Source organism: Nicotiana tabacum, chromosome 13, assembly GCF_000715075.1.
Source record: "Nicotiana tabacum cultivar K326 chromosome 13, ASM71507v2, whole genome shotgun sequence".
NCBI lineage: Eukaryota > Viridiplantae > Streptophyta > Magnoliopsida > Solanales > Solanaceae > Nicotiana > Nicotiana tabacum.
In genome coordinates, this window is record NC_134092.1 from 80,784,092 (window position 1) to 80,806,096 (window position 22,005).

The 22,005-nt window shown below is 38.9% G+C and overlaps 1 protein-coding gene and 1 long non-coding RNA gene across 3 annotated transcripts; one reads left to right on the forward strand and one right to left on the reverse strand.

Annotated features, from left to right (window-relative positions):
• Nucleotides 1-1,625: 1,625 nt before the first annotated feature.
• Nucleotides 1,626-19,787, reverse strand: LOC107815198 (putative glucan 1,3-alpha-glucosidase). The gene is made up of 6 exons (XM_075228069.1): nt 17,976-19,787; nt 6,509-6,782; nt 6,244-6,379; nt 3,282-3,492; nt 2,697-2,903; nt 1,626-2,238 (listed from the first exon to the last, which is right to left on the reverse strand). Exons 1-6 carry the CDS (start codon nt 19,548-19,550, stop codon nt 1,873-1,875), a joined length of 2,769 nt encoding a protein of 922 aa, XP_075084170.1. The 5' UTR covers nt 19,551-19,787; the 3' UTR covers nt 1,626-1,872.
• A 144-nt stretch (nt 19,788-19,931) lies between these two features.
• LOC142167857 (uncharacterized) lies at nt 19,932-21,414 on the forward strand. Of its 2 annotated transcripts, XR_012698051.1 has the most exons (3): nt 19,932-20,169; nt 20,247-20,313; nt 20,497-21,414. It is a non-coding gene; the product is annotated as an uncharacterized LOC142167857 (long non-coding RNA). The 2 variants fall into 2 exon arrangements; XR_012698050.1 differs by having other exon boundaries at nt 20,247-21,414.
• The last annotated feature ends 591 nt before the right edge of the window (nt 21,415-22,005 follow it).

Consider the following 22,005-nt stretch of genomic DNA (forward strand, 5'->3'; position numbering starts at 1 on the left):
CAAAAATTATAATTTACGTACAATTTATATATAATTTGTACAAAATTTTTTGTTGTACAAAATTCGACCAAACACATACAATTTACACCCGACATATGTATAATTTGCATATAATTTATTTAAGTTTTCTTCTTCAAGTTTCAATATGAAATTTCAACCAAAACCAACTCGAATCTTCAAATTTCCTCAAAATTGAGCTAAACTCCAAAGAATATTTTCATTCATTTGCAACAACACCTAATTTAAATAAATAAAAATTTTACAAAGTACAATTTTCGAATTCAAAACTTTGAAACTTTTTTTAATGACTGTCAATGGAGTTTAAGCTCATATTTTTACGGTCTAATTTAGTTTTTGGCTTTAAATTTCAGTTTAATTTCAATTATACAATCTTTGATTTTCTCCGAGCCTAAAGATTTCTATGTTTCTTCTGTCTACAATTCAAACTTGCCAAGTGGGTGCTTGGGTATGGGTTCATTGGAGGGAGGACAAAGCTTGAGGGATATATAGGATTATGTATTTAAAGAAGTTAAATGTCATGAATGCTAAAAAATAAAATAAAATAAATAAATAAATTAGAAGAAATATAAAAATTATCACATAAGGCGAAAACTTGCTTATCACTATATTACAGTTTAGTGTAGTACCATAAATATGAAATAAGGGGAGTTTGTGTATAAGAGAGATTATAAATTCAAATTTAAGGGGCAGTTAGCATAATTATTTCTCTTCCTATGACGGTAGTTTCGGACAAATTTGCACTTTAACTATCTCACTATTTACTACCCACCAATATAGATACTCTGTTTATCAAAATTTATGCAAATTAAAAAAAAAGTCACCTTATATTTTCTTACAAATTATTATTATCTCCATATGATTTTCCTTCACATCTCTTTTTCAAACCCAATCTTTCTCCACTTGTCTCCTCCTTCCAAGAAGCATTTATGCTTTGTATCTCACCCTATTGCTTTTAATATAGATATCAATTAAATATTGAACTTGAACTATGTAATGCAATTAGGGGCCAATTGGTTCAGAGACAAGTTATCCAGGAAATAATAATATGAGATTATAATGTAGATACTAATAATTAGGAATTATTAATACAGAGATTGTAATGCAAGCATTAAAATATGTTTTATTTAATTTTAAAAACAATTATTAATACATGAAAGTTATTTTGGTTATTCTGGTCTTTTTAATCTCCATATCGGTTTAGTTATTTCAAATTATCAATTTGAGCCTATAAATTGGTTTCTTCTTTTTCTAAGGAGTAAATGAACCTCCAAATAAAATATTCATATCAAATTATTTTATTAATTTCTCATTGCATTGTAAACGCTGAATTATTTGCAAGTATCACAAATGCTAACCAAATATTGCATTGCTAACATTGGTGTTTATGCAAGTATTATAACACCATATACTAGCAACCAAACGACCAATAGTATACACCGTAAACGCCGAATTATTTGCAAGTATCAAAATGCTAACCAAATATTGCATTGCTAATGTTGGTCTTTATGCAAGTATTATAACACCTTATACTAGCAACCAAGCGACCCTTAGTATACACTAGTTCAGTTACCATTTTATGGAAAAATTAATTAGGAGATATTAGATATTGGCAAAGAGTTAGCCTTAAATTACCAAACTAGGATCAGAATTCAGAGACATGGCTCCTAATTCCATACTGAAAAATTTGATGACTCGACAAAGGATCAGCTTCAAACTATCCCTGTATAATGATCTTCACTAATGTTAAAATCTTCTTCGTAGTCAGAAATTACCTATTTGCTGGTCTAACCAAATACAAGATGTAGGGAACAAGATACTCCGGAAAATGTAGACTTTATGATAACTAGCAACTTACAAAATTTGGATCGACCAATCATCTGCAATACGCACATTAGGCTTGCGGATGGTAAGAACAGATCCTCGATTTCCTTGAATGAAGAGTGGCCCGAGCTCAATTTCCACTTTCCTGTTTCCTGGTTCAACAAGGGCAGTTTTTGCTCCCGGAGACAATCCTAACAAGATTATCCTCTCTACGGTGCACTCGGAAGAAAATCTGTCATTTTCAGCTGAAGAAGGCGCGGCATTTGAAGATGTAAGCTTTCCTTTCGAGAATGTGAAACGCCGATGAATAAAGGCACCTTGTTTGAACTCAAAACTCTTCCCATCATCGATATAGAGCTCACCTTCAGCTGCTTGGGAACTATTAAGTGCTATAACCTGCAGTATAAAAGATGCTGGATGTTAAAGATGCTAAGAAGCCTTCGGGGATTTAACTTTTTTCGTTTATCTTTTGAGAGCACCAAGATGGGGTACTAAGTCACAAAAATAGCAAAGTGTAAGCTGAGACCACTAGTTCATTGATGTCATGGCATGACTATACAAATTAACACAAAATGTTCATTGGGGAGGTAATTCTTCATTCCATGTTTGGCAAAACGAGTTTTCATTGGAAGCAAGATTTTGGATTCAAAAGGAAAATGCACTGAAACTGGACAAGAAGGAAGACAAGTCATTGGTGAGCCCGTTCTTCATTCAGTCTAGTTATGTGCTTAAATGCCAGGACTTACGGATTTACAATGAAAAACATATCAGTTAAAGAACAGATGCAGCATGAAATAATAGAAAGATTAGATTTACGTTAATGTGTTCCAACGGATTCAAGACAGAGATGTTACCAGAGTATAAGGATCATTTTCCATCTGCGTCGAACTCCGACGGAGGCGATCTTTTCTTGGTATGATGGTTCCAGCCCTTTGGAAAGAGGGAACACTATCTTCTGAAACCTCATACTTGTGTGTTTGACCTCCTTTGTATGCAAATCCGCTTCTCAAATCATACCAGGATTCATCCCCTGGTAAATAGACAGAAACATGTTTCGCTCGCTGCACGGAAAGATATGAATTTTCAGTTTTAGTAATAGATAAAAGAGATGAAGCTGATTCAAGAAAGAACACCTCTGCAGAGAAAGAAAATGAGTTACCCCCTTCATTTCATTTTATGTGACAGTGTTTGACTAGGCACAACGTTTAAGATGTTAATTTAACTTGCATAATACATTAGTGATGATGGAAGAGAATATTATAGTTGTGGTTAAAAAGACAACAATCATCATATCAAAGTTAAATTGTGAATAGTTTAATGAATTTAAATTCTTGAAAGTTGTATAAGAATTAGAATGGTGTCAAACATTTAAGATTGTCCAAAAATGGCAAGTGTCACATAAACTGGAACAGAGAGCAGTTGTTTAGTTAGAACAGAACCTCCGTATAAATTCCTTGCACCAGAAGACCATTTCCAACCATGAAAGCCTCATCATTGCTAAAAGATTTTTCATCTCCAGGGAACTCCATCCAAAGTGGACGAGCAACTGGTGTACCACTTGAGTTTGCTTCTCTAAATAGTGTGTAGAAATAAGGGAGATACATGTAACGGACATGTATCGCTTCCCTCATCAATTGTGTATTTCTTTCTCTGTAATGGACATAACAACCTTTATTAATAATGAGATCTTATGTAACATGTGTAGGTCCTAAGCCCAACCTATTATATGAACAACAAAAAGAACTACATAAACATTTAAATGCATACATTGTCTTGCACAAATCGATATGAGACCATATATTTCCTTGAATATAAGCATGCATCGAGAACTGATACAGAACCACCAGATGCTACGTGTTAACAATTTGATAACTAATATATCATTGCATTCATCTTAAAATAACACCTAATATAAGCTGACATGACAAAGTAAAAGGAAAAGTTTTCGAAAGAAGACATTGCTTTAGTTTGTTTTGTACTAACATTTAGATCTATAGATACAAATCTATTGAAGCATTAAATATCAAGACTGAAAAAAATTACACTTCCAAGTTGATTCTCATATCAAATGGGTAAATAGTAATTGCATGATAGGCAATATCCACAGTTTGTGGTTTAGCACTGGATGAGCCAGTAGATTGATGATGGTGCAGCAAGGTTTCTTTAACTTTTAAAAGACGGTGATGCCCTGGTCGACTCAATCATCCCCTTGTGGATAAACCTGCCACCAAGGCTACAACCCACAAGTACAAGTATTGGGTAAACCTGCCACCAAGGCTTGGAGTAGATGGGTATACGATGAGTGCTATATTGGGATCTCCAAATTGTTACTCTTATGTCTCAACCACTTGGCCCCTTGCGGTTCTTAAAAGGATCTTTTAAAGGAAAGGTCCAAATATATTCCTAATATTTGCGATTTGTCTTACAGATGCCCTCCGTTTACCTTTCGGGTCGTAATAGCCCCTACCATTATCTTTCATCTCAAATATGCTCTCCCCCTAAAGGTTTTCCACCGTGGAAAAATTGGTCAAATCATGTAGGTCTATATTAGGAGCTTTCAATTGTTTAGGGGTATATCTGAACCTTTTCAATTGTTCAGGGGCATGTTTTCAAATTGCAAAGGATATATATAAACCAATTTGATAGTTTAGGAGTAAATTTGGATCTTTTGTTTGCCTACATGGCTCCACCGTGGCAAATGTCTGAGCCAAGCTGGACAGCTGTTAGAGGGAGGGAAAAATATGGGACAAAATTAACAGCGCAGGGATTTCATGGACCGAAAGGTAAACAAAAGGAAAATTGAAGCTAAATCAAATACTTCAGGTGTAAATTTGAACATTGTCCCTTTTTTCTACATAGATTTTTTAACAGAAAACTATGGGGCGGGAAGTGCCACAAGACCCTATTTTTATTGGGAAGCTACCTACAAGACCCCTTGATAGAAACTTCACTCAAATAGTGCCACATGGAACTAATCCCACCTACTACATCGTTCCCCATTCATGATTCAATTGTTCATCATTCCATGACTCAATTGGTTCGTGTTACAATGCAATGGCTCCTTGTCCACATCTCTAACCTTATTGGAGATACCTATCTGTTCCCATTTCACACAACTTACCACCTAATATGGTAGAAACACATACATAGCTTTGATTCCTTGAACATACATTCATAGAAGTGAAGTCTTTATAGGACCTCTTTGTCTTGTAAGATTTCTACTTAACCTTACAAACTTGTTGCAATCATGAAGATGATTGGATTATCAGGTAAAGGCCAACTACGTCACGATACTGGAGCAGGTGGCAACATTGGATAGATGGTAAACCATAGATTGGCTAAGATCAAGTGAATTTTTGCCTTTGATAGTTACAAGAATTTTAAGTGAATTTTTGCCTTTGCAATTATTTGAATTCTAAGCTGGCAATGAATTCGCAAATTTATATTACTATTTTTTATTGTTCTCCACGAGTTTCACTCGTGCAGTTCAAGCTAGTTCATAATAACATGGAATCCCAGTCAAATAGGATGTCAATTACAATTTCATAAGAGAGTCAAAATAAATTTAGGAGATGGTGAATTCTAGATTGCCAGATAGGGATTCATAAACAAGAATTAACAAACCATACATTCGAGCTCAAGTCATATGGAAAAATAAATGACTACTTTAGGCTCAATGAACAGGACTAACAATTACTCCTGTCCCAATTTATGTGTCACTTTTTCCCTTTTAATCTGTCCCGAAAAGAATATCACTTTTCTATACTTACAAACAATTTTAACTTGAAAATCCTCATTTTACCCTAAATGAGATGATTTCTAGCCACACAAATGTGTAAAGCTTTTTTAGACCATAATTTTCAAAATTCTTACGTTCTTTCTTAAACTCCATGTCAAGTCAAACAATGCTCATAAATTGGGATGGAAGGAGTAATATTTTATTTCTGAGCCTTTTAGCTTTTTCCTTGCTGTTATGAATCTCTTATCTCTCCAAGCTGGCTCGGACACTACCGTCATAAAAAATGATTCTCTTATCTCTCACATTATTGTGATAGTTTATTTTTGTACCACTGCTACTAATATTGTTAATTTCTCTATACTTGTTTAATATCATTACCTATTAGTTATTATGTCATACTTGAAGAAATTATATAAACATTTAAAATATATTGTTTACGCTTTATGCCAAATTGGAGTCAAGTAAAGAGGGCTTGAACTTCTTACAACCTTAGACGCGGTAATCTAGCATACGGAATGAGAAACATACATGATAACTTCGTGGTGAATAAGGATCACAGAAAAAGTGAAGAAATGAAAGAAAAGTATATGAAATTATTGAACATAGAGAAAAAGACATCTCTCTTGTATTAACTTTTTAATATTAAAATCGAAGAATCATACCCAAATAACCAAGGTTCCCGTCTTTTGGTGTCATGATGCGCATGCCCCCGGAAGAAGGGATAGTAGGCACCTAGTTGATACCAGCGAACTAACAGCTCAGTCTCAGGATTGCCAAAAAATCCACCAACATCCGCACCTGTAAAGTAAGAAGGTGTACATCATTTAAGAAAAAGAGAAACATATAGTTACCTAGTCATCCACCCCCAAAAGAGGTTTGTTTTCTTCTTGATAAGTTAAATACCCCAAAAAGAGGATATTAACTAACCAGAAAATACTATTCCGGAGATGCTAAGAGTTAACACCATGGGGACTGAAACCCTCAAGTGTTCCCATTCAGCTGTATTATCTCCAGTCCAAATTGCTCCATATCTTTGACTTCCGGCAAAGAAGGCCCTTCCCAAAACAAAAGGCCTATCTTTTCCATCTCCGCGCTTTAGAAGGCCATTGGATGTTGCCATCTGGAAATAGTAACCATATGCATTGTGCAACTCCCTGTGCTCGACTCCTCCATGATGTAAAGCATCTCTTGGCATTGTTACCTGGCAATGAGAAAACAAGAAATTTTCATCAACATCTAACATCTGCTTGGCCGTCCCAAACATAGTTGAGTAAAATATCAAGCTTGCTATATATTCTGAGAAGCTCATCCCCAAAAATTAATTAATTTGAAGTTCTTTATCAGAGAAAGACTGGCCAACATCAAATCATTATATCAAGTACTAGCATGAATGGTAGTTTTCAGACTGAAGCACTTCAGGCCCAGGGTCAATTCTTTTTCTTATATGAAACATCTCCAATTTCTTTTTCACACATTCAGGGATACGCTCGGAATCATAAATTTCAGAAGTTCATTGTAGCATTTATACAAGTTATGGAATTATGTATTTACAAAAGCCAACTCAATGGCAACCTAAGTGCTCGAACACGGGTGCAGGTGTTCGACACGGGTACGGATCTAGAGGTCGGATCCTTCGAAATGTAAATTCTAAGATTCGGGGATATGGATCCTAGTACGGATACGGGTGTCAGGATCCGGCTAAAAATAATTCAAAAAAATAAAAATATAAAAATATCTCTAAATTGTGAGAAATTTTGTAGAATACTTACGTATAGCTTGTAAAGTGTGGATTTCTTTTTTATTCTCAAGTTGTAGATAAGCAAATGATTGATTTCCTCGATAAGGTATGTTATTTTCTTCAAATTTAACATAGTTTTGGTTCTGATTTCGGGAATCAAATTATATCTCGTCTCGAATTTTTACGTCTGTTGTGGTCAAAGTACCCATTGCTTGACCAAATACGGTACGGATCCCATACCCACACCCACATCCGTGTCGTGTCGACATGGGTGCGGAATCTAAACTGTCATGTCAGAGCAACCTAGTCTGAAGCAACTAGCAACTGGACTAGAGCAAGTAAGGAGTACCAATGAGTTCAATTTCAGCTGATTGGCTTTGCCAAATTGGAGAATAATACGGAGCAAATGATTTGGTAGGGAAAGGGTTGATCCGCTTTACCAAAATAAAAATTCATTGACTGCCATGGTGATAAAATTGAAGACATAAAGGAAAATTAGTACTTAACTACTAGCAGTGTAATGTTGATCCTTTGGATTAAGCATGAAACATGCCTCTTCAGGAAGCGTGTTCCTTTATTAAATAAATTTCTGCCTAATTAGTTTTGTTGTAAATCAGAACATGGAGTCGTCGAGCTATATTTCCACCTTTTTACTCTCGACCACCACAACATATGTTGTATCAACTCCAACAAAATGCTTCTATCTTAGGGCCTTGTCTTTACTAATTGACCTTCTTGACAACGTGTTCCATCATTCCGTGGACAAGTTTGTTGTTTTGTTTAGATGCAGCTACTTGACATTCTTGCAAATGCAAAACACATTACATATAATGGAGATTCTTGAAAATTCTTCAAATAGAATATTGTGAATGTGTGCCTTTAAGGGGAAAAGGTGAAGAATGTGATGACCCGATAGGTCATCTTATGTTTTAGAACTTAATTTTGCGCTTTGAAGCCTCAAATACCTCATTTTAGCCCTCCTCGATTTGCCGGTTTGCGTGCACAGTCTGGGTGTTTTTCCGGAAAGTTTTTATGTTAAAAACTGATAAAAATATGAAATTTCTGCCTTAAAAGCCATTTGAGTTGACTTTGGTCAACATTTTGAGCAAACGGACTCGGATCCGTGTTTTGACGGTCCCGATGGGTCCGTATCGTGATTTGGGACTTGGGCGTATACCCGAAATCAAATTCGGAAGTCCCTAACTCGAGTTATCGCATTTTGTTGAAATTTGAAAGTTTAAAGACTTAATGAATTTGAAATGTTTAACCCATAGTTGACTTTTTGGATATCGGGTCCGTATTTTGGTTCCGGAACCCGGTATAGGTCCAATACCATATTTATGACTTGTCTGTGAAATTTGATGAGAAACGGAGTTGGTTTGACGCAATTTGGACGTCCGATTGTGAAAATAGAAGTTTCAAAGTTTTCATGAAAAATTCATTTGATTTGGTGTTCAATTCGTAGTTCTAGCTGTTATTTTGGCGATTTGATCGCGCGAGCAAGTTCGTATGATATTTTTAGACTTGTGTGCATGTTTGGTTTGGAGCCCCGAGGGCTCGGGTGAGTTTCGGATAGGCTACAGAGTGAATTGAACTTAGAAAATCATAGTTGGTGCATCAGACCTGCAGATTTCGCATTTGCGAGATCTGGCTCGCAAATGCGAGCCTCGCATTTGCGAAGGGACCATCGCATTTGCGAGCAGTGGGCTGGGGGGTGGACCTTCGCATTTGCGAAGTTTTGGTCGCATTTACGATCGTCTCTTATCCGCATTTGCGAACACTTGTTCGCATTTGCGATGACAGCAGGTCTAGGGCAGTTTCGCATTTGCGAAGAAATTGTCGCTCGCATTTGCGAACCCCAGGTCGCAAATGCGACACCTGCAACCGATCAAAACTTGACTTAGACAAGATTTTTGGTTCATTCTTCAAATTTTCAAACTCAAGAACCCTAGAGGCAATTTTCCAAAGAACTCTCTCCCCCAAGTCCATTGGTAAGTGATTCTAACCTATTTCCTTTCAATCTTTCATTGCATTTCATAAGTTTTCAACCTAAAACCTAGTGTTTTCATGGTGGGAATTGGGGGTTTGGGTAGAATTAGGGATTTTTGTAAAATTGGGATTTAGACCTCAAATTGAGGTCGGATTTCAAAATAAATTACATAACCAGGCTCGGGGGTGAACGGGTACTCGGGTTTTGGTCCGAATTTCGGGTTTGGACCAAGCGGGACCGGGAGTTGACTTTTGTTGACTTTTTCAATAATGACCTAAATTGAATCTTTTGCAATCGTGGGTAGTTCCTAAGGCTTAATTTGAATCGTTTGATTGGTAATTTGCTAGATTCTATTGGTTCGGAGGCTTGTTTGAGAGGCAAAGTTGTGATTTAGCTTTGAGCGGACTTTTGGAGCGAGGTAAGTGTCTTGCCTAACTTTGTTGAAGGAATTTTTTCTACTATTTGACATTGTTTGCTACATGCGGGGGTGAAACATATACGAGGTGACGAGCATATATGCATGTGCCAGGGTTAACCATGCTCGGGGGTAAATTATGTTATAAATTGTGTCTTGTAGAATCACGTGACCTTCTTGCTTCATGCCTTACTTGGCTCCTAGATACTAAGAACATAATATTAAATGTTAGAAACTAAGACTTAGCTTATTATAATTTGATCAAATTCGATGAAATTCTGAAAGTACATTGGTGTGTTTAATTCGGTCATCAATATGCATAATCATTAATACATTGCTACGGCCGATATTCTTGAGATACTAGACTCTATACTTGTGTTGTAGATCATTTGTGAGATTTGTTGGAATACTTGAATAATAAGGTTCTTTTCTTATTTGCTATATCTATCTTCATGCCTCCATCATGCTAGTTAGTTGAAGTTACATTCCTTTTCCTAATTGTTGTCATTACCTTTATGCTTTCCGCCTAGTCTGTTACTGATGTCCTTATGTACATTCTCGTTCATTATTACTACTTGCGTATTTCTTACTTTGTCATTTCTGTTATCGGTATTTCTGCCCTTCGGTTGGCACTGTTTTACGCATATTTGGTGAGGATGAGATAAATGCACGAAGGGTGATGCAGTGTCGTATCATTTGTGAGTAAAAGCACGAAGGGTGATGTCGTGCCATGTTATGTGAGTAAAAGCACGAAGGGTGATGCCGTACCATTACATTTATATTATCATGCTTTTGTGTTATTGCGAGTTCAAGGCACGAAGGGTGTTTCCGTGCAAGTGAGGACGAGAAACATGCATTATGTTGTGATATCCTTTTTCTTGCACATACCTTCATGTCCTTACCTTGAGTTGTCAATGTCGTACTTACGGTTCTTATGTGACTTGTCGTTAAAGCCATGTTCTTGTTCTTTATCTTATTTGTTATTGTGACACTCATGCCTTCTACTTGCTTAACTTGTAAATATCATGCCTACTTCCTGCTGTTATAATTGCATCCATGACATATCTGTTTTGTTGCACTTAGGTACAGGTCTTCTTCCATGTTAGTCATTCATGTCTCTACTTGTTAACTTAAACAGATCATGTGTCTCTTTTTCTTATTTGCTATATCTATCTCCATGCCTCCACCATGCTAGTTAGTTGAAGTTATATTCCTTTTCCTAAATGTTGTCATTACCTTTATGCTTTCCGCCTAGTCTGTTACTGATGTCCTTATGTACATTCTCGTTCATTATTACTACTTGCGTATTTCCTACTTTGTCATTTCTGTTATCGATATTTCTGCCCTTCGGTTGGCACTGTTTTACACATATTTGGTGAGGATGAGATAAATGCACGAAGGGTGTTGTCGTGCCGTTGAATTTGATGTCTTGAGTGTTTCTCTCACACTATGAAAGTTTGAGGTGATTATTGTGGTTCATTGGGTTTCGCTCTAAGGAAAGAATTTGTCAAGATATTGGAAACTGTTGGATTGTGATCTCTTCTAGTACTCTGTTATTGCTTTATACATTCGCTCGTGTGCCCTATTCTGTGATACTGTAGTATAGTTCTATTGTTAGTTACATTACAAATGTTATCAGTGAGCATCTTTTAACTAAAAAGCCTCATCACTGCTTCGACGAGGTTAGACAAAATACTTACTGGGTACATGGGGTCGGTTGTACTCATACTACACTTTTGCACTTTGTGTGCAGACTTTTGGACCGGAGCTGCTGGTGATGTTGGGAGCTAACCCTGAAGATGTTCGTGCATTCCGAATATAGCTACTACTTGTCCTTGGTGGCTTTAGATTTTATTCATCTGTTATGTAGTTTTCAACAGATCGTGTAATAACTTGTATCAGCTTGTAAATTCTAAGTCATAGAAGCTAGTGATTTGTACTACCAGTTCTTGGGTTAATTTGTAAAAGTTCAGATAATTCTTTTTATTTTTCCTACAAATTTCAATTGGATTGTATTGACTATTAGTTGGCTTACCTAGCGGGTCGAGTTAGGTTTCATCATGACTAGTTGGATTTTGGGTCGTGACAAGGTGGTATCAGAGCTCTAGGTTCATAGGTTCTACAAGTCATGAGCAAGTGTTTAGTAGAGTCTTGCGGATCGGTATGATGACGTCCATACTTATCTTCGAGAGGCTACAGAACATTTAGGATATACTTCTCATCTTTCTTTCCTTAACGTGAGGCATTGATTCAGCTTGGAGCGTAACTCTTTGAATTCCTTCCACGCATTCGTATGCGTGTGCGAGCGCTCGGTATCGGCGGAGCATCGACGGCTTGTGAGTCCATGGATGAGATGCGAGATGTGATTCCTGTGTGCGGATGATGGGTCAGTCTGAAGGACTTGAGGCCGGATTTTGACCGCAGCTTGAGCACGGGTATTTCGGTTGTGTGAGCCTGTTCTTTTGGACTTATACATCCGGTAGTGTTCCTATGAGTGGAATTTGTGGCAGGCGAGTGGTTGGATGACTAAATGACGAGTAGAATGTGACTGCGGGCTATGTTCAGATGATTTGAAGAAGACGAGAAGAGTCTGCTTAAGGTGTAAAAAGGGCTAATGGGTGCTTGATTTTTATCTTGATGTGGCGTATAGTCTCGAGTTGTGAGTAAATTGAAAGGTTTTCGTGTTGTTTAATTGTGATACGAATTTGATTCTCATGCCTCATTGATGAGTTCAGACCTAGGAAGATTAAGTGGCAGCATAGCAGTTGTGGCTAGAGTTTAAGATTTACATGGGATGGTGTCGAGGCTCGCGGTATTTTTATATCATTGTGGATTATGCATTTCATTAACGAGAAGACTAAGTGGTGGAGAAGCGGCTTTAGATTCACAAAAGGTCTCTTCAGAGCGGGTGCCTCGGTTGTGGTACTTTGGGATGCTAAGAGGGAATGCAGCGGCTTATGGGCCTTAAGGCGGTGAGGTTTTTATGCTAGAATCTCTTATGGCGAGTTTGGGGTAAGGATCATGGCGTTCTCGCAAGGAGGGGTATCAACTTGAGGGTAATTTGGAAGGAACTCAGAGGAAACAGGGCGGTTTGATAGTAAATTGGATCAACACGGTAATGATATGATCGATTCTTTGAGTACTTATGATGTGGTAGGTCTCCACAGGTGTTTCGTGGCAATGCTCATGGGTTTTGGGCAACTGCGTGGCTTGGTTGAGTTATAGGGATACGGTTCTGATAGCTTGGGTATGTGCAAACGGATTCCAAGGGGTTCTCGATGATTTCTATCACGGTTCGAGGTGAATATTTCCTACTGGTGTGAGGAACGTGTTGCGTATTGGGATTTCCTCCAGGATGAGATCAAATAGAAGGTTTCTGGCTGATCGGGATTGAGTTTTGCATGTGCAAGGTCACGGTTCAGTTTCGAAGGGAATGTCATGGAATCTTAGACAGCATGGACGGTTTCAGATGTTTAGATGGATGCTATTACTACCTGGTGTTGCCTGAGAAGGGTGTGCATTTCAGAAGGATGCATCATTGATATCGCGGTGCTCGCCTGGTTGGTCGACTGCTGAGATTCAGATTTGGTTATGTGGCACGGAAGAATTATAGAAGTATTCCTCGTGGGATGATTGTATTCGGGAGATGAGTTAAGCATTTGGGCCGTGGAGTTGGGATCAGATAGAGTGATTTATGTGTTCTATGGATTTGGAGACTGGGAGTTCTCAGAAGCAGATTGTTTCGTGGTTGTGGACTGTGAAATATGGCCAAAACTAGCCAGATGATAGTGTGTGTTTTATGTCCTTGTGGACTTTTGGAGGGCTAATTGTCAGTTCGGGGATGGCCGGAGTTGATTTGGGGGCCCATTGGTAGGCCTAATGAGGATGTGTATTCTGTATCGGATCGGATTTGCTTGCTCCTGCGCAGCTGTTACCACAGGTATATCGTCGGGCGGAATAGATGCTATTCGCGCCTTGGTCTCTGTTATGTGTTCCTCTCCTATGCTATGACGGGTTGTGAGGGTTACATGGTTCTTCGCACGCATATTGTAATTCAGTTTAGGCCTCATGGCGCTATGAGCGAGATGGCCTTCGTGATGTTGATTTGCTTATTGCACCATAGTTGTGCTTGCCCTTCTCAGTATTGTGTGTTCTTGATATTTTTTTTTCCACAGTTATAATTTGTGCACTCTATTGTGCTTGATACTGACGCACATGTGATCAGTGAGCTCGAGTATTATGGCTCGAGGAATACCCTATGTGGATTGATATTATGGGATCGGGTTGCACGCCGCAACAGTACTGTGATGAAATGTAACTCCTGATGTTTACTTCGTGTAGTTTTGCTTTCACTTTGTTGAAAATAGTTCATAGGAAAATGCTTTAAAAAAAAAATCCCTGCCTGCTTAACTTGTTTAGTAGTCTTCTTATTTAACTCTCTTACTGTTATGTGTCATGTCTGAATTATTACTTGTTGGTGTTCCAGACCGTGTTGTGTGGGGTTCCATATGATTATTGTTGATACTTGTCGGTGGGACTGCTTGTGTTGGCTAAGATAGGTTTCTAGACTTGAGATTTGCACTATTGTATTGGGATGAGGAAGGTTTGGAAGAATAGTACTAAATACTGCTGAGGATTTAGGCAATGGCCCTGGTCGGACGAGTGAGCTTCTTGGCTTATTGATCAGATGAGTGGTTAAGAGGTTATGCGTGTTTCTTTCATCATCAGCAGGGTATGAAGGTTTTGAACGAGGCTCTAATCGATATGAGGTTTGCTGCCGGCACCGGATTTGTTTTTGGGCAGTAATGGTGGTCAGCAATTCCTGCTGTAAGTGTCTGAGTGATGGGGTGTACCATGTGATTTCATCTTGGGGTTATGGTTATGACCTAATACAACTTGCTCAGGTTTATACAGTGTGTGTAGATGTGAGATTCGGGTCTTGTAATGAATTCGGGATGTTAGAGATTGGGTTCTAAGGTTTAAGGACCAAGGTCGAAGTAAGGATCTCTAGTCATGTTGCGTTGGCAGGCTTATATGGAGCAGGGTGACGTGGGATCACCCCCGGATATATGCATAGTAAGGTTACACCGTGATTTGATAGCTTTGGAACGACTCCTAACGAACGCATGTTTAAGTGGTGGAGAATGTGATGAGCGCTTTGAAGCCTCAAATACCTCATTTTAGCCCTCCTCAGTTTGCCGGTTTGCATGCACAGTCTGGGTGTTTTTCCGGAAAGCTTTTATGTTAAAAACTGATAAAAATATGAAATTTCTGCATTAAAAGCCATTTGAGTTGACTTTGGTCAATGTTTTGAGCAAACGAACTCGGATCCGTGTTTTGACGGTCTCGATGGGTCCGTATCGTGATTTGGGACTTGGGCGTATGCCCGGAATCAAATTCGGAAGTCCCTAGCTCGAGTTATCGCATTTTGTTGAAATTTGAAAGTTTAAAGACTTAATGAATTTGAAATGTTTGACCCATAGTTGACTTTTTGGATATCGGGTCTGTATTTTGGTTCCGGAACCCGGTATAGGTCCAATACCATATTTATGACTTGTATGTGAAATTTGGTGAGAAACGGAGTTGGTTTGACGTGATTCGGACGTCCGGTTGTGAAAATAGAAGTTTCAAAGTTTTCTTGAAAAACTCATTTGATTTGGTGTTCAATTCGTAGTTCTAGGTGTTATTTTGGCGATTTGATCGCGCGAGCAAGTTCGTATGATGTTTTTAGACTTGTGTGCATGTTTGGTTTGGAGCCCCGAGGGCTCGGATGAGTTTCGCATAGGCTACGGAGTGAATTGAACTTAGAAAATCATAGCCGGTGCATCAGACCTACATATTTCGCATTTGCGTGATCTGGCTCGCAAATGCGAGCCTCGCATTTGCGAAGGGACCATCGCATTTGCGAGTAGTGGGCTGGGGGGTGGACCTTCGCATTTGCGAACTTTTTGGTCGCATCTACGATCCTCTCTTATCCGTATTTGCGAACACTTGTTCGCATTTGCGATGACAGCAGGTCTAGGGCAGTTTCGCATTTGCGAAGAAATTGTCGCTCGCATTTGCGAACCCCAGGTCGCAAATGCGACACCTGCAACTGATCAAAACTTGACTTAGACAGGATTTTTGGTTCATTCTTCAAATTTTCAAACTCAAGAACCCTAGAGGCAATTTTCCAAAGAACTTTTCTCCCCAATCCATTGGTACGTGATTCTAACCTATTTCCTTTCAATCTTTCATTACATTTCATAAGTTTTCAACCTAAAATCTAGTGTTTTCATGGTGGGAATTGGGGGTTTGGGTAGAATTAGGGATTTTTATAAAATTGGGATTTAGACCTCAAATTGAGGTCGGATTTCAAAACAAATTACATAACCGGGTTCGGGAGTGAACGGATACTGGGGTTTTGGTCCGAATTTCGGGTTTGGACCAAGCGGGACCGGGAGTTGACTTTTGTTGACTTTTTTAGTAATGACCTAAATTGAATCTTTTGCAATCGTGGGTAGTTCCTAAGGCTTAAATTGAATCGTTTGATTGGTAATTTGCTAGATTCTATTGGTTCGGAGGCTTGTTTGAGAGGCAAAGATGTGATTTAGCTTTGAGCGGACTTTTGGAGCGAGGTAAGTGTCTTGCCTAACTTTGTTGAGGGAATTTTTCCTACTATTTGACATTGTTTGCTATATGCGGGGGTGAGACATATATGAGGTGACGAGCATATATGTATGTGCCAGGGTTAACCATGCTCGGGGGTAAATTATGTTATAAATTGTGTCTTGTAGAATCGCGTGACCTTCTTGCTTCATGCCTTACTTGGCTCCTAGATACTAAGAACATAGTATTAAATGTTAAAAACTAAGACTTAGCTTATTATAATTTGATCAAATTCGATGAAATTCTGAGAGTACATTGGTGTGTTTAATTCGGTCATCAATATGCATAATCATTAATACATTGCTACGGTCGATATTCTTGAGATACTAGACTCTATACTTGTGTTGTAGATCATTTGTGAGATTTGTTGGAATACTTGAATAATAAGGTTCTTTTCTTATTTGATATATCTATCTTCATGCCTCCACCATGCTAGTTAGTTGAAGTTACATTCCTTTTCCTAATTGTTGTCATTACCTTTATGCTTTCTGCCTAGTCTGTTACTGATGTCCTTATGTACATTCTCGTTCATTATTACTACTTGCGTATTTCCTACTTTGTCATTTCTGTTATCGGTATTTCTGCTCTTCGGTTGGCACTGTTTTACGCATATTTGGTGAGGATGAGATAAATGCACGAAGGGTGTAGTCATGCCGTTGAATTTGATGTCTTGAGTGTTTCTCTCACACTATGAAAGTTTGAGGTGATTATTGTGGTTCATCGGGTTTCGCTCCAAGGAAAGAATTGGTCAAGATATTGGAAACTGTTGGATTGTGATCTCTTCTAGTACTCTGTTATTGCTTTATACATTCGCTCGTGTGCCCTATTCTGTGATACTGTAGTATAGTTCTATTGTTAGTTACATTACAAATTTTGTCAGTGAGCATCTTTTAACTAAAAAGCCTCGTCACCACATCGACGAGGTTAGACAAAATACTTACTGAGTACATAGGGTCGGTTGTACTTATACTACACTTCTGCACCTTGTGTGCAGACTTTTGAACCGGAGCTGCTGGTGATTTTGGGAGCTGACCCTGAAGATGTTCGTGCATTCCAGATATAGCTACTACTTGTCCTTGGTGGCTTTAGATTTTATTCATCTGTTATGTAGTTTTCAACAGATCGTGTAATTATTTGTATCAGCTAGTAAATTCTAAGTCTTAGAACCTCATGATTTGTACTACCAGTTCTTGGGTTAATTTGTAAAAGTTCAGATAATCCTTCTTATTTTTCCTACAAATTTCAATTGGATTGTATTGAATGTTAGTTGGCTTACCTAGCGGGTCGAGTTAGGTGTCATCACGACTAGTGATTTTTGGGTCGCGACAATATAACTCTACTATTCTTTTATAATAAAAAGGATCCTGAGACGTGGACATTAGCAAGTGAAATCTGACAAAATTAAATGCATTCTTGAAAACTGCAACATAGTCTACCCTTGTAGAAATTCAGAGACAAGTATAAGGAATCTATTCTTCTATCAATGAAAAGACTATAAGTGTGAATATGCACAAAAGCAGAATAATCTAGTATGAATGCTGGCCCAGCATAACGGAAAAGCACCAAAAACAAAGAAACAAAATAATCACAGGCAATTATATACCTCTGGCCCATTGAAGACGGAAGGCTCATTCATGTCATTCCAAATGTGTAAATACTGAGTTGAGCCAGTGTAGCTATCAAGTGAGAATTTGTCACTCCACCATGACCTAATCTCGGGATTCAGCAAGTCAACGTATGATGAGGAACCGGGCCAACACCATCCATCATAATCCTTACCAGTAGCATCCTTAACATAGTAGCCCTTTTCCGAGGCCTCCTTGTGTATATGGTAAGACTCATCCCTCTTTATATGAGGATCCACAATGGTAACCATGTGCCTACCCTTCGCGGCCAACTTATTCTGCATTTCTTCTGGGTTAGGAAACAACACCCTATCCCAAGTAAAGTACTTCTTCCCATCCGTGTGCTCGATATCAAGCCACAAGACATCATAGGGAATATCATGCTCATCAAATTTTGAATCAACATTATAAACATCTTCCTCGTCTCTGTAATTCCATCTACATTGATGGTATGCAGTCGCGAATAACTGTGGCATAGATGGCCTCCCCGTTACACTAGTATACTGCCTAACCACATCCTTTGGTCCAGGACCAATGAAAAAGAATGTATCCACTACACCAGCCTCACTCATCCACAAAGTATCAATCCTTTGCTTGTCCGAGGGCAACATTATATTCGAAGACTCATTGGAATTCCAACCAGATCCCAATACATCAATCTGCATTTCAGCAGCATTCAACCAGAAAAAACCCGAGCTACCCCTGGCTTTCCCGTGCGAAATCATGAAAGGTATGGAACCATAAAGTCCAAAAGGCGATTCGTGAAGATACTCAAACACGTCAAGATTAAACAACCTATAAGGCTCTGAAAATTCCTCCATATCAGGGCCCCTAGTTGGTTTCAAAGCAAAACTAGTAGCATGTTCAGGAATGCCATAAACATAATCTGCACCATAAAAGGAAACATCAAAACTAACAGATTGTGGACCAAAAGGCCTAGTATCAGTATGACTCCTAAACTTCTCCTCCCAATCATCCCCTTCTTTCTTCTCCCTCAACTGTTCAAAATCAAACAACCCATTTGAGTTTATGGACAACACTCTCTTCCCACTACTTTTCTCTCTCACAAAGACTTCAAATGGGTCATGTCTCAACACCCCTTCATACCCATCAGACAAGTAAACAACAGAGGAAACACCGTCGATTTCCTCCTCCTTCACTCTCGTTAACCACAGCTTCTTGTTCAAGAAATCTTCCTCAATCACCTCAGGAACTTCAAATCTTTTCTTGGGCCGATTCAAATTTTGATCTTCATCGATTTTCACCCTCATCACACCATCTTGGTAGGCCGAAAGAGTGAGGACCAAAGGCTCATTGGGCTGTTCGCTTTCTGGGTTTTCTTCTTTGGGGACAAGCTTGGCTATAAGATCCCCATCGGAGATGGACACATCGGTGGCGCGTAGATTGCACGATCTGGGTTTTCGGGAACGGGCGCGTTTGCAAAATGGGGTTTGGTTGCAGTTTCGAAACTCCTCTTTTTTCCAGGAGTAGGCAGAGGTGGCCAAGAGGAGGAGGAGGAGGAGGAGGGGATAGAGGAGAGGTGGAGCTCTCATGGTTGCAATTCGAGATCAAATGTGGAAAGATATCATAGAAGATCGAGGAGAACTCCGCAACCTAGAAATGGATGCTGCTGTGGTACGTATATTGTTGCCCTCTTGTGTTGTAGTGTAGAAGTACTTTGCACTCTGTATATTCAGCACTTGTTTGGAAACTTGCCCACTGAAGGAAATGGAAAAATATGTCTTTGAGAAAGCTGTGAAGGGTCATCTGGTTGGCAAATAAGATATCTAACAATATAATTAGGCGATTATAATTATGGGATTATAATATTTATAATTAAATAATAACAGAATTACTTAGTTCATAGGGCTAAAAATGAGATAAGAGGTATAGCATTATAACCTAGTTTAAAAAATACTCTAGCACGGCGTGTGGCACGAGGTGCCAGGCTAATATTGGGCTAGATGAGCAAAAAATTATATCTCTGAAATACCTCTTAGCATGAAGTGCCATGTGACGTGTGGCACGATGTGCCAGGTTGAATTTTTGGCATATGTAACCCTGAAACCCATAATATAAAAGGCTTCGGCAAGAGAGAAATTCTTTGTTTCTACAATATTTTGGAGAGTTTTTGAGAGAAAAATGACCTAGAGCTTCAATATTCCACCCAAGGTAAGGTTTCTATCATGGATGCAAGTTTAAAATGTTAGATTAATATTGTTTAACGTCTATCTAATCTGAAATCCTAGGTTTTCTTCGAGGATTGAAAGGGTTCTTCAAGACCCAAGACCAACGGTATGTGAGCCTTATTTCAAGGTAACTCATGTAGTCTCTACCATTAAAATTAGAAGCTTTATGACGTATATAGATGTTTAAATTATGATATTAATGGATTATTGGGTGAAAATAACGTGAAGCAATTAGTGACAATAAGACCCCACTTTAAAAACTGAGTTGAGGTAGTATCATGGTTTAACGAGTGTAACTACTTAATTGTAGATCTTGAGGAGATGAGTTCACGAGTTCTTCGAAAGGATACTCAAGCATTTCGTTAGAGGTGATTGAGGTTTCTTCCCTATGCCAAGGGCTAGATTAAAGTGTGTATATTAAGTTATTGTTTGCTTGCCTTACTTTTCAGAATAAACAATATATATAATATTTTGACCCTCTATGATAGAAAATGATTAGATTACATGAGTTTTGCAGTTATTTGCTTATATGCAATTGTTTGCTTATGTGTGTCACGACCCAAATCTCATCTAGTCGTAATGGCACCTAATCCAACCTGATACGTAAGCCAAGTAACACATACATAATCTAAATCGTAAATCACCAATTAAATAATAATATAAGAATGCAAAAATCTATACAATTATCCCAAGGATTGCAGTACAAGTCATGATCATGGGAAGCTTCCCAGCCATGCCCCATGACCCTTTTGACGTGCCTCATGGCGTCCTGGCAAGCCTCCCAACGCCTAGCACTATAGACGGCCACGTGGTCTTGGTCGCGCCAAGTGACAAGCGTGTCTATGCTTATGTCGCTCCACCGATAGCCCTCGCCACCGCCCAGCTGCAGACAGATGCCAACAGCGTTGTGCGCGCAGACAACGCCACACGCGCATACTCTGATGCTAAAGATAAGGTTGCTACCAACGGGCCTGCTTATGCCTTGTAGGAATCTAAGTCATTTCTATTGTAAATATAGAGTGTTTTACATCATGTATTTCCATTATGTCTCTCTAGCTTAGTTATGTCAAGTCCTGTAACTTTGGTTTATTTTTTTAAGCTTATTAGGGGGATCAAACAATCAAGCTTTCTAGCAAGCAAACAATTCTCTGTACCGGTGTCTCTCCCCCTCGACACCATGTTGCTTTACTGTAATAGCTTTTGATTAATGTAATCAAGCTTTCTTTCATTCTCAATTCTCTTTTCCGTTCTCTCAATATTTGACATTGATTTTCTCGTACGTCATTGATAGTCTCGTCTAGCATATGGAGGGGACCCTAGTTGGCGGATAGTAACTGCACGGACACCGATTGCTTAGCCTTAGAATACTCTTCCAAGGAATCTCAGGAAGACTCCGCGTAACAGTTGGTATCAGAGCTTAGGCTCGACATCAGACGAGGGGACACATTGCCATTACCACCATTTCTGACCATGGTGAATCATGGGGACTGCATTGCTGCCCTTGAAGAGACGATTGACGTAGTACAACCCATCGTGAATATGGTGTCTGATCTAAGAACCAGCCTAGTATAAAGGTTAGACGACCTGGACCGCAGGATGCGGCAGGCCGAATGTGACATCGCAAACATCAGTCGCGACTCTGAACGAGACCGACAAACAGTAGCCATAGAGGCAATCAAAATATTTGGTAAATTTAAGGGCCACCAATAGGAGCGGACCGAGGATTTAGCCTATAGGGCAGGGTGACTGCCATGCAACAAACCATGGACAACTTGAAGGGCCAACTCAATGTTGTCAACGCTGCACTACAAGGCCTACT

Excerpts from the sequence above, each read along its gene's own strand:
- LOC107815198 (XM_075228069.1), bottom strand. The coding sequence starts at position 19,550 with ATGAGAGCTCCACCTCTCCTCTATCCCCTCCTCCTCCTCCTCCTCCTC. Across the intron at positions 6,380-6,508 it reads CTCCGGAATAGTATTTTCTG|GTGCGGATGTTGGTGGATTT; the intron begins GTTAGTTAATAT and ends CTTACTTTACAG. Across the intron at positions 3,493-6,243 it reads CGGGAACCTTGGTTATTTGG|AGAAAGAAATACACAATTGA; the intron begins GTATGATTCTTC and ends TGTCCATTACAG.